This window comes from Mizuhopecten yessoensis, unplaced genomic scaffold (assembly GCF_002113885.1).
Source record: "Mizuhopecten yessoensis strain PY_sf001 unplaced genomic scaffold, ASM211388v2 scaffold9073, whole genome shotgun sequence".
NCBI classification, from domain to species: domain Eukaryota; kingdom Metazoa; phylum Mollusca; class Bivalvia; order Pectinida; family Pectinidae; genus Mizuhopecten; species Mizuhopecten yessoensis.
The window spans coordinates 419,948-437,794 of NW_018407865.1; the positions used below are offsets into that span (position 1 = coordinate 419,948).

A 17,847-nucleotide genomic window follows, 5' to 3' on the forward strand; every position below is an offset into this window, starting at 1 on the left:
GTTCATGTTTTGGTATCATGTTTTTGTGTAGTTAGTATGTTACGGCTAATTATGTAAAGTTCTGTTCTTGCTGAACACCCCTGCATACCACGGCCTTTTGGACTCGACGTCGGTAAACACCAGCGAGGGCAAACAAGTTACGCAAGCAAGTTGACACGGGTGGAAATCTAGATCACACACAGCTAGAAGACTTACGGGTAAGTTTAACATAGCAAGCCTCCTATGTACCTTTCTGGTATATAATGCTACTTAACTAAACTTAATTTGCTTGTAACTAAGATAGATAATCGCCCGGCAATATAGCGGCCGAGAGAGAAAAACTGATATTTTCTTCGGTTCGAATCTCAGTCTTTCAGCTGATCAGTGCATTTTCCCGCACCATTTACAGTAGGTCCTATGGCACCCATCACTAAAGCAAAGTGCTGTTCGGTGCGTGCCCCAGTAAGCAGCCAGGTACCAAAAAACAAACTATTTAATTCATCATAAACAGGTTGGACACAACGGCACAGATGGGTTATACCCCTGCATTTGGGGAACAGTTACCCATTTCAGTAACAATTTTATTATTGGAATGGGGAATTAAGTAAAATAAAAATACACAAAGTTCTTTTACACATTATAAACAAAAATGGGCGTCATGCTTTCAACATACCCAAATGAAAAATACAAATGTGCATAAAAATGTTTATTCAGTTGTGTAAATTTGTATGTGAACATGACCAATTGTATCACCTCCATTGCTTATATTGTGTTATAAAGTAGCTATAAAAGAACTTAAAAAGTGTTTTTATTCACTTTATTCCCCATCTTAAGGATGTACACCTCTGAGAAGTCAAAAAAATCCCGTATTAAACCTTTTTTCTTATATTGATTTTTGGAAAAAGGAGATAATGGCATAGTAGAAAATGCAAAAAAAACTATGTCGGTGTGTTCGTTTTTGTGCTTTGATCGNAAAAAAACTATATGTCGGTGTGTTCGTTTTTGTGCTATGATCGGTCAAAGATACCAATTTAACACAATATGTGATTTTAGGTGAATTTTCGGGTTTTGACCATTGGCAGAACAAATTCATACAATTTCTTCCAAGTGTGTTATCAGATATGTATGAATGTTTGTAGAATTGATAAAAATATTATTTTCTTTGAAACTATGGAAGTAAAATGTCTTAAACTTATTCATTTTACTCAAAAATGCGATTTTAGTTACCCCTACCCCTTATTTTTTAATGAAAAAATGCACATTTTTCACCATTTTTTGCCGATTAAACGCTTGATATAAAAAAATCCTGTATTAAACTTTTTTTAGTATTCAATGAATCAAAAGAAAATGTGTTTCTCTTTCTAAAACAGCCACAAAAATGGGGGGTCGGTGTGCTTCTTTTTTTGTCCCATTATTATTTGTGTTATTTTTCACCTTTTTCGGGGTCAAAAATCAAAAGTGCTTCAGTTACCCTAATATGTAAAAAAAAATATCAATAATATTTAACTTTCCACTTTTTTGCATATTATTTTAATCATATTGAACATTATAAAGTTGTACAGCAAAATTGAACCTGCTACAATTAAAAATGGTGACACAATGACAATTTAAGTGATCCATCTAGTGTCAAAAAAGGAGAATTTTGGCCCTTTGTGAAGCGCAAGAAATTCACATAAATACACTTTTTCAAAATGGCTGCCAAATTGGTCATTTTTTTTAAAATTCTTGTAAAAAAATGTTCTACACACAACAGACATCTATTTTTTTTACATGTTTTTCAGATGTGTGTTTGCTATTATACCTATCATAATTTGTTAAATATTACAAAAACCCGTTACACCAGATCAAAACGAGACTTGAACGTGACTGAAACCTCAGAAGAGTACATCCTTAATAATAAAATTGTTACAGAAATGGGCAACTGTTATACCCAAATGCAGTATTATTACCCATATGCGCAGTTGTGCCCAACCTGATAAATAGAACAAGAGTTAGCTCTGATACATGTGAACTAAAGTGAAAAGAAATTAAATGGTCAGACCAGGATTCGAACAAGGGACCTCTATTGTGTAGGCCTTCAGATGAACGCTCTAACCAAATGAGTTTCTGAGTTGCCAGCAATTAATCATGACCCTCACCAGTTCCACTACATACATATATATCTCCCTCCCTCAACAAAATGTTCAACCCTGAAAACACTCAAAGAAGGTGACTGACCATATAACGCTTTGCATTGGTTTATATTTTGATGGGTGCCACATACTGTAAAAGGTGCAGGAAATGCACTGTCAGAGCTACCTGGTCACTTGTTATCAACTTGCATCCATGTCAAGTACTGCTGCACCTGGCCCATGTTTCCTATGGCCCTATACAGGTCCAGTACACTCGGCCGATTGAGCTATATAGCTGTAAAGACCTATAATAGCTCTATTGACCTATCTGAAATAGGTCTTTTGAGCTATTTTCAAGTGATTTTCTTTTTTAAGGAAAAGGGAACAAAGTCGCATGTAAAAGAAGATTTATCATTAGGTTGATAACAAAAGACATTAAATATAAGTATTCTTTTTAAAAAATAATGATGTAAAGAAAGCGGAAATTTTACATTTATGAAAAATGAAAATAAACATCTTAATGTATGCTTTTTGTAGTCAACATTACCATTAACCTTATTGTTTTATGCGACTTTGCTTTAATTTAATGAAATTTGAAATCTGAGCATATATAGCTCAATACAGCTATAATTTATAGGTCTTTATAGCTATATAGCTCAATCGGCAGAGTGTACTGGACCTGCTATACACCAGACTTGGTCATTTTGACAGATAGATGTCTGGTGTGGTCACACACATGAACAACATCTATCTGTCAAGATGTCCAAGTCTGGTATCGGGACCAGAGGAAACTTTGCTATATGCTACACAATATTTAACAGTACAAAACTAAGTTGATAATGGAGGAGTCTTACTCCAAACAAAGACATAGTTAATGTTATAAGATGGAAAAGAAAAGTGTGTATATTAATATATTCTCTGGGAAACAACCAGCCATTCAAGACACTATATAGTTGGTATCACTACCGCTGGAGGGAAAGTGACATTCCACTAGCCAGACTAGTGAGGCGAATTTTTGTACAATATACATGACCCTTACACTACTCCCCCATTTTTCAAGTCTTTGTCCTTAAAGACCACCGCAATCCAGGATATTTTGCTCCTTGCCATGGCAGTGGGCCTTTTTCAGGAATTTCAGTCAATAAATAAAATGAACGGGCCATTATATAAAAAAATTAAAATTAAATTGAAATTAGGAAGAGGAGAAGGCAGTTTTGGTTTTGAGGGATAAATGGCCCCAGGGCCCTCTCCAGGAATGTCCTTAATTAATATAAGAAAGAGGTAATGAAAAGATCTAGAGTCTCGATATGTACATTCACGTGGGATTGAACCCATGATCCCAGACTTTTAATTCAGACACTACGCTGCTGCAGGGCTTTTATAGTATATGAGGGAAATTCCCACCAGCTGAGGCACTTGCACTGTATAATGCACATCCTGTACAGAAATATGTGCAATGATGAGGTAAATGAAATATAGATTATGTTTGTGGATGTATCTGGGGAAGCAGAGGATATTTTACACCTAAAATAATTTGTTCATATTTTGTTTCACCAGCTTGAAGATGATGCTGCTATCCGTTTTAGTTGTTATGGTGTCTGGCGTTAGCGCCTTCAGACAGTTGGAGTGGAATTCTCTTGACAGTCTCCCACTCAAGTTTATTCCCCATGACAACCAACCACTGACAAAGAAATTGGATCTTTGCAATGGACTGGGTTCTCCAGATTATTCCGTTGTGTATACAAATAAAACTGGGGTAAGTACCTGGGTAACAACAGAATTGAGATATGACAAGACTGTCAAAGCCACGTACAAGTATATGTGATAACTTATACCTGGTAAGAGATATGTAGCACAAACAGAAAAGGAAGACTACGTCATTGAATACAAGCTGTCGCAGAGATTGATTCTGTAACCACTGGTATTGTATGTTTGATTAACACAAACATATATATTAACTTTATCTAATTGTTAATCTAACATTATAGTCTATAGTTATAACTGTCATTATATTTAAGCGAGACATCCCCTTTTCACACAGTGGGGATTAAAAAACAATTGAAATCCTATCAAAATAGACACTGTTAAGATTGTTGAGTGACCAAATATTGTACATTATCTATAATTTTATTTTATTTAACATTTACTAGAATTATGAGGTGCGCCAGTATCCTGAATCCCACTGGGTGACAACATACAGTACTGGCATTGAGTATGATAAGGCTAGCAGGTCCAACTTTAGGAAGCTTTTCAATTACATTGACGGCAAAAATGTGAAAGGTAAGTTGTCCTTTATAATGAAAAATAAACAGCAACAACTGAAAATATACAACAGAGCAACAGAGAGATTTTTTAAAAACTTAAAAATATTTTCTTCTTAGAAACCACAATAGGCCTAGAGTTAAGAATTGAAGGTCATAGAGATCAAATTTGTTCATTGAAAAAATGAAATTTTGTCAGAAGCTAGATGGGATTAAATGTTGTTTTTTTTTTTAATAAAAATGACCTCAGCTTGTATTCAAAGTTACTCCAATAGATTTAAAGTTCAAATCACATGATTATAGGTTTTCCGTTTCCAGCATTTTTAAGAACCAATTTTATTGAGTCAGTGTATGATCTCAATAGCACGATGTTTACTCCGATAAAAATAACAGATAAATTATCGGGGAAGACATCTGTGATCTTTATTTCCTGTATTGTGTGTTACAGATGAGAAGGTGACAATGACCTGCCCAGTTATCGTGTTGGTCACTCCAGGCCCAGGGCCAACATGCACGTCTAACTTCAGCATGTCCTTCTTCGTGGACCCTGCTGCAAAAGCTCCTCCCGCATCTGGTGATAAAAACATCCAGTTCACCACCATACCTGCAGTAAAGGTTTACGTAAGGTAGGTTATAAAACAAATTTTGGAGAGAAAAAAGTTGGATAATACAAGATGTCTGTCAGATGTTACACGATGTCTCTGTAAGACATTACATGATGTCTCTGTAAGACATTACACGATGTCTCTGTAAAACATTACAAGATGTCTCTGTCAAATATTACAAGATGTCTATGTAGGACATTACCAGATGTCTCTGTAAGACATTACAAGATGTCGCTGTAAGACATAACAAGATGTCACTGTAAGACATAACAAGATGTCTCTGTAAGACATTACAAGACGTCTCTGTAGGACATTACAAGATGTCTCTGTAAGACATTACCAGATGTTTCTGTAAGACATTGCAAGATGTCTCTCAGATGTTATCGGATGTCTCTGTAAAACATTACAAGATGTCTGTGTAGGACATTACAAGATGTCTATGTAGGACATTACAAGATGTCTCTGTCAGATATTACCAGATGTCTCTGTCAGACATTACACGATGTCTCTGTCAGATGTTACAAGATGTCTCTGTCAGACATTACCAGATGTCTCTGTAAGACATTACAAGATGTCTCTGTAAGACATTACAAGATGTCTCTGTAAGACATTACAAGATGTCTCTGTCAGATATTACAAGATGTCTATGTAGGACATTACAAGATGTCTATGTAGGACATTGCAAGATGTCTATGTAGGACATTACCAGATGTCTCTGTAGGACAATACCAGATGTCTCTGTCAGATATTACCAGATGTCTCTGTCAGACATTACAAGATGTCTCTGTAAGACATTACCGGATGTCTCTGTAAGACATTACAAGATGTCTCTGTAGGACAATACCAGATGTCTCTGTGAGATATTACCAGATGTCTCTGTAAGACATTATAAGATGTCTCTTCTGTAAGACATTACAAGATGTCTCTGTAGGACAATACCAGATGTCTCTGCAAGACATTACAAGATGTTTCTGTCAGACATTACAAGATGTCTCTGTAGGACAATACCAGACGTCTCTGTCAGATATTACCAGATGTCTCTGTAAGACATTACAAGATGTCTCTGTTAGATATTACAAGATGTCTCTGTAAGACATTACCGGATGTCTCTGTAAGACATTACAAGATGTCTCTGTTAGATATTACAAGATGTCTCTGTAAGACATTACCGGATGTCTCTGTAAGACATTACAAGATGTCTCTGTTGGACAATACCAGATATCTCTGTCAGATGTTACCAGACGTCTCTGTAAGACATAACAAGATGTCTCTGTAAGACATTACAAGATGTCTCTGACAGACATTACAAGATGTCTCTGTAAGACATTACCGGATGTCTCTGTAAGACATTACAAGATGTCTCTATAAGACATTACAAGATGTCTCTGTAGGACAATACCAGATGTCTCTGTAAGACATTACAAGATGTTTCTGTCAGACATTACAAGATGTCTCTGTAGGACAATACCAGATGTCTCTGTCAGATATTACCAGATTTCTCTGTAAGACATTATAAGATGTCTCTGTCAGACATTACCAGATGTCTCTGCTGTAAAACATTACAAGATGTCTCTGTCAAATATTACAAGATGTCTATGTAGGACATTACCAGATGTCTCTGTAGGACAATACCAGATGTCTCTGTAAGACATTACCAGATGTCTCTGTCAGATATTACCAGATGGCTCTGTAAGACATTATAAGATGTCTCTGTAAGACATTATAAGATGTCTCTTCTGTAAGACATTACAAGATGTCTCTGTAAGACATTACCGGATGTCTCTGTAAGACATTACAAGATGTCTGTCAGATATTACAAGATGTCTCTGTCAGATATTACAAGATGTCTCTGTAAGACATTACAAGATGTCTGTCAGATATTACAAGATGTCTCTGTCAGATATTACAAGATGTCTCTGTAAGACATTACCGGATGTCTCTGTAAGACATTACAAGATGTCTCTGTAAGACATTACCGGATGTCTCTGTAAGACATTACAAGATGTCTCTGTCAGATATTACAAGATGTCTCTGTAAGACATTACCGGATGTCTCTGTAAGACATTACAAGATGTCTCTGTCAGATATTACAAGATGTTTATGTAGGACATTACAAGATGTCTATGTAGGACATTGCAAGATGTCTATGTAGGACATTACCAGATGTCTCTGTAGGACAATACCAGATGTCTCTGTAAGACATTACAAGATGTCTCTGTCAGACATTACAAGAAGTCTCTGTCAGATGTTACAAGATGTCTCTGTTAGATATTACCAGATGTCTCTGTAAGACATTACAAGGCATCTATCTAAGATATTAAGATATATCTATCAATTATTACAGTACATGATTTGTTGGTCAAATATTAAAAAAGAAATACCGTCAGATACTGATATCATTAGTCAGGTGTTTTGACATGTTTATATCACTCTGCATATATTCTGATGTTCATACATTATTACCTCATTCAACCCTGAAAACACATTAGAACTCTTTACATTCAAAGGTTGGATAGTTCATTATGAAATTTCAGGGGTGAATGAGTTGATTACATGTTCATTGTTTGTGCCACAGTGCTTCATTTTAGTATACATACATACTGCATGTAGATGATGTGGTCATCCCTTTCTACGGGTTTCCTGGTCGTTTAACCCATGTTCGTTTAATTAAAGTACAATATATTAAAGTTAAGAACATTTGTAGTTACTAATTGTGCTTGTCATGTTTTACCTTTCAAACAATGTATAATGTATTTTTGTATCATGTTTCAGAGACTTCCCAGGATTTGCAAACTACGAAAAGTACAGAGAGGAAGGACTGTCCCTCATGTCTGCCATTGGTGACACATCTCTTTACCATACCGAATTTTACTACACTGCAGGATACGACAGTCCCTTCAAACTGTTCAACCGTCACAACGAGGTCTGGTTCGTGGCTAAGTGATCACTACCGCACAACAAAATTTGATTCATGGACACTTGAACAACTGTAACAGTATCTAGTTCATGGCCATATGAACAACTACGTCAAATAATTCATGTCTGCTTCATAGCCTTAACATAGTGAATGGCTAAATGAAGGGAAAACAACTTAGTACTTTTGCTCTTTCAATGATTTAAGATTGAAATCCCTAACATTAAAATCCAGTTTTATAAAAAAAAAAAAAAAAAAAAAAAAAAAATTCCTTTTTCTATTCATTTATGTGACATACTCTGCAACAGAGTCTGCATTTTGAATTGATATTACCTCCTGGAGATAGATCTGATATACTTTGAATGATTGTACATGTATTTCTAATCTCAAATGTTAAACAGAGGCCTCTTGTACATATTTGGAATTTGAATATCCAGAAGATTCATTTAACGCATGCTGTGTTACTTAAGAAAAGTTTGTTTTTTTAAATCATGAATTTATTTTGGTAACAAAAATAAGATCCATTTTTTGGTTTAAAGAGGAAGAATTTGATAATGCTTTTATACTGCTATCTAAGTTCATATAGTACATTTATTCATTACCTGTATCAAAGGCATCATCACTGTCGTAGAAAAGCTTGAAACATCAACATTGTCATAGAAAAGCTTGAAATTTCATCACCGTCACAGAAAAGCCTGAAATGTAATGCAATAAGATGGATATTAAAACTCAAATAGCCATTTCGGTCACATGATTCAAGCCGTCAATATTAGTGTCCATTAGAGACTCCTAAATTACTGCTAGTGTATTGTTGATCATATTTCATGAATACTGACACCTTTCAGAGGTTTTGAAAGGTTTCAATATAAATGGATTGAAATCTTTGAGAAAAGCACTGTAGTTAGTTTACAATATTTAGGCTTAAATTGATACATATTTTGTTCATCAATACGACAATACCATCACACAATTGGCCTAAAATGTACTCTGAAAAAATACAAATGCCCATAATTTGTTTTTGTTTTCAATATCTAAAATTTAAAAAGTTGATGTCTTGTGATCTTAGAGGATGTTTGAACTTGCCAACATCAAATGTTGGTGAATGATGTAAAGAGGGACCAGTAATGTCAAGTCGGTGTGCGACACATAGAGAGGGACTGAAATGGTTTAAAAGTGTACGTTCTTTGTGATGTTTTACTTTTACATTTGTATGTACCACTATGATATAAAAATTGTTTGTTCTTTCAATATTGGCAAAAAAACACAACATGTTTGTAAAATTAAATTGATGTATTTATATATATTTCTCATACCAGGTAAGAAAGGGTTGATGAAGGCATGTCCATTGCCCAACCTTTTGTATGTTTATTTTATGAACTTTTAAAATCAAAATCAACACAAAGAGGGACAGGTTACATTGACCTTGAGATGTATAAATGAGAAAATACTGAAATCAGTTTCAAAATTCTAACTTGATATTTTACTTTTCATTTGTGTGTACTAAGTAAACAAGATCAGTCCGTGATTAAATTGAGACAATTCCTTAAGTACATGTATTGTCATTGGAAAGCTTAAATTTCTAATACAATATGCTCTTTATTTAAGGTTATAACTTGATGTAATTAGTGGTTGAAAAGTTGGTCATCAGAATTTTCTCGGAGAAGACCTGATAAGTCTCAAACTGGTATAATCAAGTTATATTTATATACTGATCTGAAATTATATTTGTGCATAATTTTTACAGCTGTTTGTGATATAGTGTATATAATATTTGGGGTTTTTTCCTCATTATTTTGTTCTTAATTTACATACACATTTTGGTTGGATATTAAAATTTAAGAACTAAATATGTACTAGTTTGTTAATATTGTGTGCTGGTGTTGGTTTTACATTTTTGACACATGTGTTAGGTAACGCAGGTGTCTAGGGGATCATGCATTCCTTGGAAGTTTTCTTAAGTGAAAACGACATTTGACACTAGCTCCATATATGACCTTATATGGTCTCTATCTCCTTATATGGATCTCATTCATTTACTTTTCATTCATATGCAAATGTTTTCGACAGCGACCCCTAGCATTTTCATTCATACCGTAGTGACGCCATTTTGTGGTTAGGCAACAAATAGACCGAGAAAGCATTCATTTGATACTTTCTGAAATAGTCAGATGTATGCAAACAATACAACAATTTATGTATTTTGAATGTATAAAATTAATAAGAAATATTCTGAGTAACTTGCTAACGAAGCTCTGCTTGCTGAAATTGTGCATTCTACACTCTTCCCCGAAGCGGATGGTTTCTTACTGTAGTGTTCCAACCAGTACAAAGTTTCCGTCGCACTGTTTGGGTCACTAACGTTTTGTGTTAAGCCTGAAATTTTACTTCTGACCATTTGAATATGACTTCTTTCTATCAGAATTAAAAAAAAAGATCTCAAGACATTCTATCCATTTCAGTAGAGTCTGTTGTAAGCACAGAACAGATCGACAGGACCAATAAATTAACACAAGAAAAAAGTGTAAAGCTAACCATGCTTTGATAACTTGAGCAAACAGCAAGCAGCTAAGCTGGCTGGATGAGGTCAAAGGTCAAGATTTTTAGGTCACTTGAGCAAAGCTCAGGTGACCTATTCTGATCGCTTTCCGTCCGTCGTGCGCAAACTTTTTACATTTTCAACTTCTCGTGAACCAGCTGATGGAATTTTTTCAAACTTGGTCAAATCATCCTTGGTAGATGAGAATACAAAATTGTAAAATGGGGATTCCTACCCCGACCCCTGGGGCCAGGGTGGGGCCCCAAATGGAAAATTAACCAACATTTCAAAAATCTTCTTCTCCACACTCTGAGGTACTACAGTCATTTTCTCTGCATGGAAAGAAAGATCATCAGGGGCTTTATTTAACATGTAAATTTGAGGACCCCCGAGCTATCCATTCTCCCTTGGGGAGTGGGGTAAAGTTTACTTTAGTTTATTTAGTTGATATGAATGAAGTCGGTCTATTTCTAGGGTTGAACCATATTTGTGAGTTATCATAAACCCTTATCGCCCTCAGATGTAATATTAGACTAACCCAATCAGTCAGATTTGGATTATTCTGTGCCGCTTTTGTAACACGTGTTACCGTATTTACAGTATACATAATCTTTGATGTAAATATGTATGATTTAGATTGAGGATGATTGCCAAGAATATGTGTGATATTTTTTATCCAGTCATGGCAGAAAACGGTATACGAAAAATAAAGTCTATGTGATAGATGATGTTATTATACCTCTACTTTATTTACTCTATATAAAAGTAATTGGTTAAATCGAATGTATCCCCACTTTTGCCTGACTGTGTTTTAGTCCTGTGTGTTAGTCTGGGAATTAAAACACACCTACACTCGGGTGTTTCCGCCGAGCCAATCAGGCAAGAGGTGGGCGGAGTTTGTTACCGAACTCGGACCAAAATCTTGCATGCATCTGAAGTTAGAAACTGCCGAATACAGCCGATGTTCCTGATCAAACAGCTTGCAAGGAGTTATCTTCGGCTATGACCAGTGTATTTACAGTATGGAATCCTTGAAACAACCCTTTACAAGACATGATAGATGTCTTACAAAAAAAGATGAATACTTTTACATGTAATAGAAATATCTAAACTTTCGTTTTCGTGGATTTTTTTTAGCTATTTTCGTTTATGCTTCCCAGGGATAATTATGCAGGGGGGCATTGACCCCTCAAAACTGAAATTGACCCTCCGTCTTCCAATATTCTTTTGATTTTACATAGAAGCCTGAGTTAAGAGCGGATATCGGTCGATGATAGTGTTGTCACATTCGACGACCGTGACGTCACCTAAAGCTTCCCGTACGATTCTGACAACATGCAGTCTATCCGACTTCCTCCGCCAACACCAATTAATACAACGGTAAGCAGACATGTACAGGAAGGAACGACAAAACATATCAAACGACAAGGAGCGCATTAGGAAACAACATCGCCAAAGAATGCATAGACAACGACGTGCAAGCGGCCAGTATTCAGAATTACACGCTGTAAGTATATTGTCCAAATAGAATCACTTACCTCACACTTTTATTATACCGTCAGCTAATGTATCATTGTGAATTGTCTACGTGTTAACTATTATTTTTAGTTCAAACAAGGACGCAACACCACCTGCTACGGCACCGACACACTCACTTCCTACACGAAAAAAAAGTTCATCTCAATTTGATACCACACTCGAAAACACTGTGCATGTAAATATGCCGTGAATTTCATATTGTAAATAACGCATGTTGTAACTATTTATTGTTTGTAAATATGTTTTATGCATAAGATTATCAATGAAAATGAAAATATATGATTAAAAGAGCAGAAAATGGGCAAAAAAGAAAAGAAAAGAGAGAGAAAAAAACACCCGAAACAGTGCCGACGAGAGAGAGAATACCTGAAATCAGAAGGTAAAAGTTAGAAACAAGGGCAGCTAATTCCGTCGGTAGATGCAAAATTGGTGACGTCACACGCAGTACATACAACTATTGAAAACAATGTACAAGTAATAGCGATTTTCATTTTTGTATGCATTTTTTCTCCTCATGCAAGGGTTTGCAGGTCCGTCAAGCATCGCAGAGAGAGAGTCCGTCCATGGAAGCAATACCTGAAATCAGAAGGTAAAAAGTCAGAAACAAGGGGAGTTAATCCCGTCAAAATGACGTCACACTCAATATACACACCTATTGGAAACAGGGGGAGATAATTCAGTCGGTAACAATAAAATTGATGACGTCACACGCAAAAAAACCCACATGATGAAGTGACGTAGATCTGGGGCCGTAGGTTAAGGGGGTTGCTAAGGCGCCAGCCATCTTGGATCCAAGGTGGCGGATTTCCTTAGCACCCCCCCCCCCCCACCCCCCCCCCCCCACCCCCCCCCCCCCCACCCCCCCCCCCCCCCCCCCATATCCACGTCTATTCATCAAAGATATTAAAAAGTGTTGAACATGGAAAAAGCATGACAAATCAAATAATAAACTTTGTCACAATGAAAAAAAACAAAAAATTAAATGATGAATTAAATGATGAATTCTTTTTTGTATTTCAGGCAGCACAAGAAGAATTGAAAGATGTGAATAAATCCATAGAGGCTGCAGTTATCGACAACAACTGGATTGAAACTGAAGATATGATTATCTTCAATAAAGATTTGATCATGAAATTGACTGCATGATTGCCAGACATCGTATACATGCTGTGCAGTTGTGGCCTTATATGGATTCAACAGCGTTAAACAAAGCCGTGTTATCACATATTAATTTTAAGATACATTCGTGATACACGATCTCACATCAGAAATTCTAAATTTTCCTTTAGAGTGACTTCCCTTCTACTTGAGGCCATAGCTCCCTCACATATTCTCCTCACCTAGTCACTTTCCTTATTGGCTGTTGCATTTTGCAGTTCATGGCCCCCTCTATGGGTATCGAGCTTCATATTGGTATGTCCTGGAATCAAAAATGTTAAAGTTGAAAATTGCCACCTATTTGAAGAAAGAAATGTAGGTTTGCACTCCGCCCGTCCGTCCATCCGTCTTTCCAACCGAGAAGTTTGTCCGGGATATATCTAAGGTATATATATAAGGTCACTATTACCTCACTGTGACCTATGCTTTGAAGTTATTTTTGGAAAAGTTTGTTCTATACTATTTCACCTGGAGTATCCAGCTTTTGTGTACAGGGACATCTTGGGATGGTGGAGTGCAGAGTGCAAGAATTAGGTCAATGTGACCTATGACTTGACTTTTGACCTTCCCTTTTTAAAAAGTTTGTACGGGGCATATCTTCGAAACTTTTTCACCTTGAGTAATCAGTTTTGGTGTACAAGGACATCTTGTGATGATAGAGTTCAAAGTGTAAGAATTAGGTCACTATTACCACACTGTGACCTATGCTCCCTGACATAAGTGTACTGTTTGTTGAATATAGAAACTGTTAACGGTGGGAAACTATGGATTGCCTTGCAATACTTTGCCATATACCTGAAATAAAGTATCCTGGTAAGGCTGACTGAATACACCAATCAGTGAAATTACCATGTATCCTGTTGAACTTTGTATCATCAGAGCATTGATTGAATCTATGCTCCACATAGAGAATACAGCAATTACACTATAGCTAATAAGTAGTACAAATAATTATTCTTTTCACACTGTTACCCTTGACATAATCATACGAAGAAGTGTATACTGATATATGACATGGCAAATCCTAGTTGACCTAGACATTTGTGACACATGCACTGCTGCTGGTCTATATGAAATATATGTTTCACCCTCTACCAATAGACACTAAAGAGATATTGCAATTTCAGACAATTACCAACACAGACATTAAATAAAAATAGATATCCGTTCACATCAGTTTCAACAAAGAGATATGGCGGGTTGCTATGCCTATTTCCCCAAAGCTATGTTACGCTAGCGCGCGCATCCGCGCGAGTGTAAATATGTCTATTATATCAATGTGTGATGTAATATATGATTAGTGTTATACTGTCTATCATCATAATTATCACCGTATAATGACTGTAATAGTACCTATTATATCATTGTGTTGTGTTTATAGTACTTTATGGTATGATGCGTGTACTATTATTATTCTCTTATGTGTGTGTCTGTCCATGTGCATGTGTGANAACTGAAGGAGGATTCGAACCTGCACCGTTTATTTTCTAGTCGCAAGTAAACTGCGTTACACATTCGGCTACATAGAACATATAGATATTGGCAATTACAAACTTATTTAACCCGAGAAACACCGGTCGCAGTTTAGAGAAACTTGATCACCCCTGTTTTTCATTATTTTGAGCACTTTCCCAAAGGAGGACCACTTTTCCGTAATACGATTTGTTTTTGCAAATTACATCACGGTCACAAAAAGTTTATTCAAAAGTTGGTCCTCGGATGGGAAAGTGTTGAAAGTATTTTTTTAAGTCCGGGAAACCCCATCACTTTCATAGATATAGTGTATATGGCTATATTTGCAGTATCATATTAGCAATACCTAATTTCTCAGCAGTTTAAAAATTCATATTCAATTGGTTTTGTATCTTTTGTATGCATTTTTGCTACCCGAAATGTTTTACTCCTTAATTATTCGTCCCGTTTTCATAAATGCCGACTTAGGGAAATACGGGCAGTTTTCCGCCATACCTCTTTAAATGGTGTTTATTCTGCATCTCAACTGACTCTATTGTGTTCTGTTTTCCTAAAATGTTATATAACCATGGAAATATTGCAACATCAAGAACGCGCATGTGTCTGGAGTACTTTCAGTACTTTGATATTTTTTAAAATATTTTCTCAACAGTTTGTTTAAGTACAACTGACATGAAATCTTTTCAAAAACGTTTACCATGTTAGTGTTATGGTACATACACACATAATATTTAGATGGGATCATTGCCAGTGATGGATGGATGCTAAACGTGTGCTCTGTCAACAGTATTGTCTCGGCAATACAAATCTATAGAGCTGTTCCCTTCTACTAAAGCAATGTGATTGTGTGATACAATGTTGATGTTCCCTTTAATATTATCTAATCATCCCCGGTAGCAGTGATATAGCGCGCTGACGTCCTTTTAGGAGTTCCAGTTAAGAATCGGACAAGAAGTTTAAAATGTTCTCTTGTAGAACAGTATTTCATAACATGGAATATCCAAATGAAAATAGAGGAGCAAGGCCACATAATTCTGTTCGAAAGAAATAACTGAGAACATAAATTAAGATTATGCAGCAGTTGCTTGTGAAAAGTGGTATCATCTGTGTATCACCATGTGGATCTCATCCGAACATCAAGGTCACAATCTGAGGTTAAAGGTCAGTGTTCTTTTCTATATGGGGACCTTGTGATCTGTATCACCAAGTGAATATTCTTTGATGACAAATTGATGGTGTCAATTGTCTTCAAACTCTGAAGTCAAGGTTATAAGTGTTAAAGCCACAGGAATTCACGGAGGTCGATGTTGTACTAAAAGTGTAACTTCCATATTTGATGGAGGGCAAGGTCAAATTTTGATATGAAAGCACCATATTCTGTTGGGGTCAAAATCGAAATAAAAGATATGAAATATAAATCCACTCTTTTATAATGAGGTCAAGGCCATAGAAATAATCATTTAAATGTGCATTTCAATGAACTTCGGGTGAAAAACAGAAAAGGTTAAACTGCTGTTTCATTTGAATTGACGTCACAGAAAGGTAAATCAGTCTATTTTAATGAAGCCAATGTCATATTAATTTCTATATTTCATTAGTCAAGGTCATCATTAGAAATTGAACCACTACATTCCGTTGGGAGCATATATTGACACAATTCAATATTACCCAGGTCAAAATTAAAAGATAAAACGTCTCCACAAGAGGTAAACATTTTAAGAAGGTCAAGATCACATTTTTTAGCATGTATAAACACACCATATTTTCAAATTTTACATTTCCACTGCAAGTTCCTGTATAATCAGTAACAGAAGAAACTGTGTAGAATGTGATAAGCGTCGTTTTGAATATTCTCCTCCCTCCTCGAACAACATGAGTCAGTCGTTAGAAGCAAACATTCTGGCGATCTTAGGCTGTTCCAGGAACCTCGTTTGCACTGACTTCACAGACACCTTTATTCAATATCGAAATCAGTATTAAGGTTAATGATAACAAAATTTACAATGTAAATATAAGGTTTAACAGACTTACCATGAAACACTAGCGGGCTTCATGGAATAGGTGTGTAACCGATTTGCATTCATACCAGTATGAAAATATAATAAAATGTCGTCCAATCATTCTGTAACGTCGCGATCGGAATTACAAATAAAACCAACAGTTCAACTTTTTAGACATAACGATGTATAATATACAAAATATGGGTCATTCTTTAATTATAGAGTCTTTTAAAAGACAATCTCGTTTTGTGCAAAATAAATGGTTATTCTTTTATTTTTTTCGAAAAATAGAATAGTGTGTGATTTCTTTATATGTGTAAAGTTTGGCATTAATACAGATACCGGAGGAATACAACAACCGCTGCAATATCCAACGTTAAAAAAAGACTATATATATAGTGACATGTCAGTGGAGGCGGCTAAAGAATGAAAAGTCAGTAAAAGAATTTATCCATTGTAGTTGGAAAGAGAACTCTCGCGATCGACCATTGCTTGGTATTGTGGAATGTCAGTGTGGATGATAATGATAATGATATCACCGTTGTTATATATGTAATTCCTCAAATCCAACTGACGACAAAGGTTTAACTCTAGCAGGCGGAAAACGATAATTTGACGGCTGAATTCGGGAGGATGTCGTAGCCAGAATGTCAATATCACTAGAAAACGTTAAATTGTTCACAGATAATATGTAAATAAGCTTTCAGAAAAAAAAATACGGTAAAAAAACTGAGCAAATGTTTGCCTGTATGTATGTTTATTAAACATTAGTTTTAACCATATATTCCGTCTTTGCGTATTGCAGAGTTATCTGCTCTCGTGAGCAGGTATTGCTTGTAGCTTCATTTGTTTGTGAGAGTAACGTCATCAATTTGTGAGAAAACGACGTAATCTTCTCACACAAACCAATGACGTAACAATCAATACCTGCTCACAAGAGAATATAACTCTGCAATACGCATTGACGGAATAGGCGCTGTACGTATCTGGTATTTCAAACACCTTGAATTAAAATTCAAAATCCACGTATAGAAGGAAATTACTTCGGACTATACAACATCGTGGATTTTTATGTTAATTCAAGGTGTAAGAAATACCATATACAACAAGCGACTGTGGTTTAACTAAGGAGATTGACGGTTTCTGTGATCAGTTGAAATGACTATAGTTATGCCAAATCAGGATGACTTGAGAAAGAATGGCGAAGCTAGCTGGTATAAAAAAAGTCTGCCGGTGTAGGATTTCTCAGTCATTTTAATTTGATTCATAAT

General features: G+C 35.8%; 1 protein-coding gene across 1 annotated transcript; it reads left to right on the plus strand.

The window, feature by feature from the left end:
* Window positions 1-64: 64 nt before the first annotated feature.
* On the plus strand, window positions 65-9,611 carry LOC110457264 (heme-binding protein 2-like). The gene is made up of 5 exons (XM_021508467.1): window positions 65-197; window positions 3,648-3,846; window positions 4,241-4,370; window positions 4,800-4,977; window positions 7,729-9,611. Exons 2-5 carry the CDS (start codon window positions 3,655-3,657, stop codon window positions 7,898-7,900), a joined length of 672 nt encoding a protein of 223 aa, XP_021364142.1. The 5' UTR covers window positions 65-197; window positions 3,648-3,654; the 3' UTR covers window positions 7,901-9,611.
* Window positions 9,612-17,847: the final 8,236 nt, after the last annotated feature.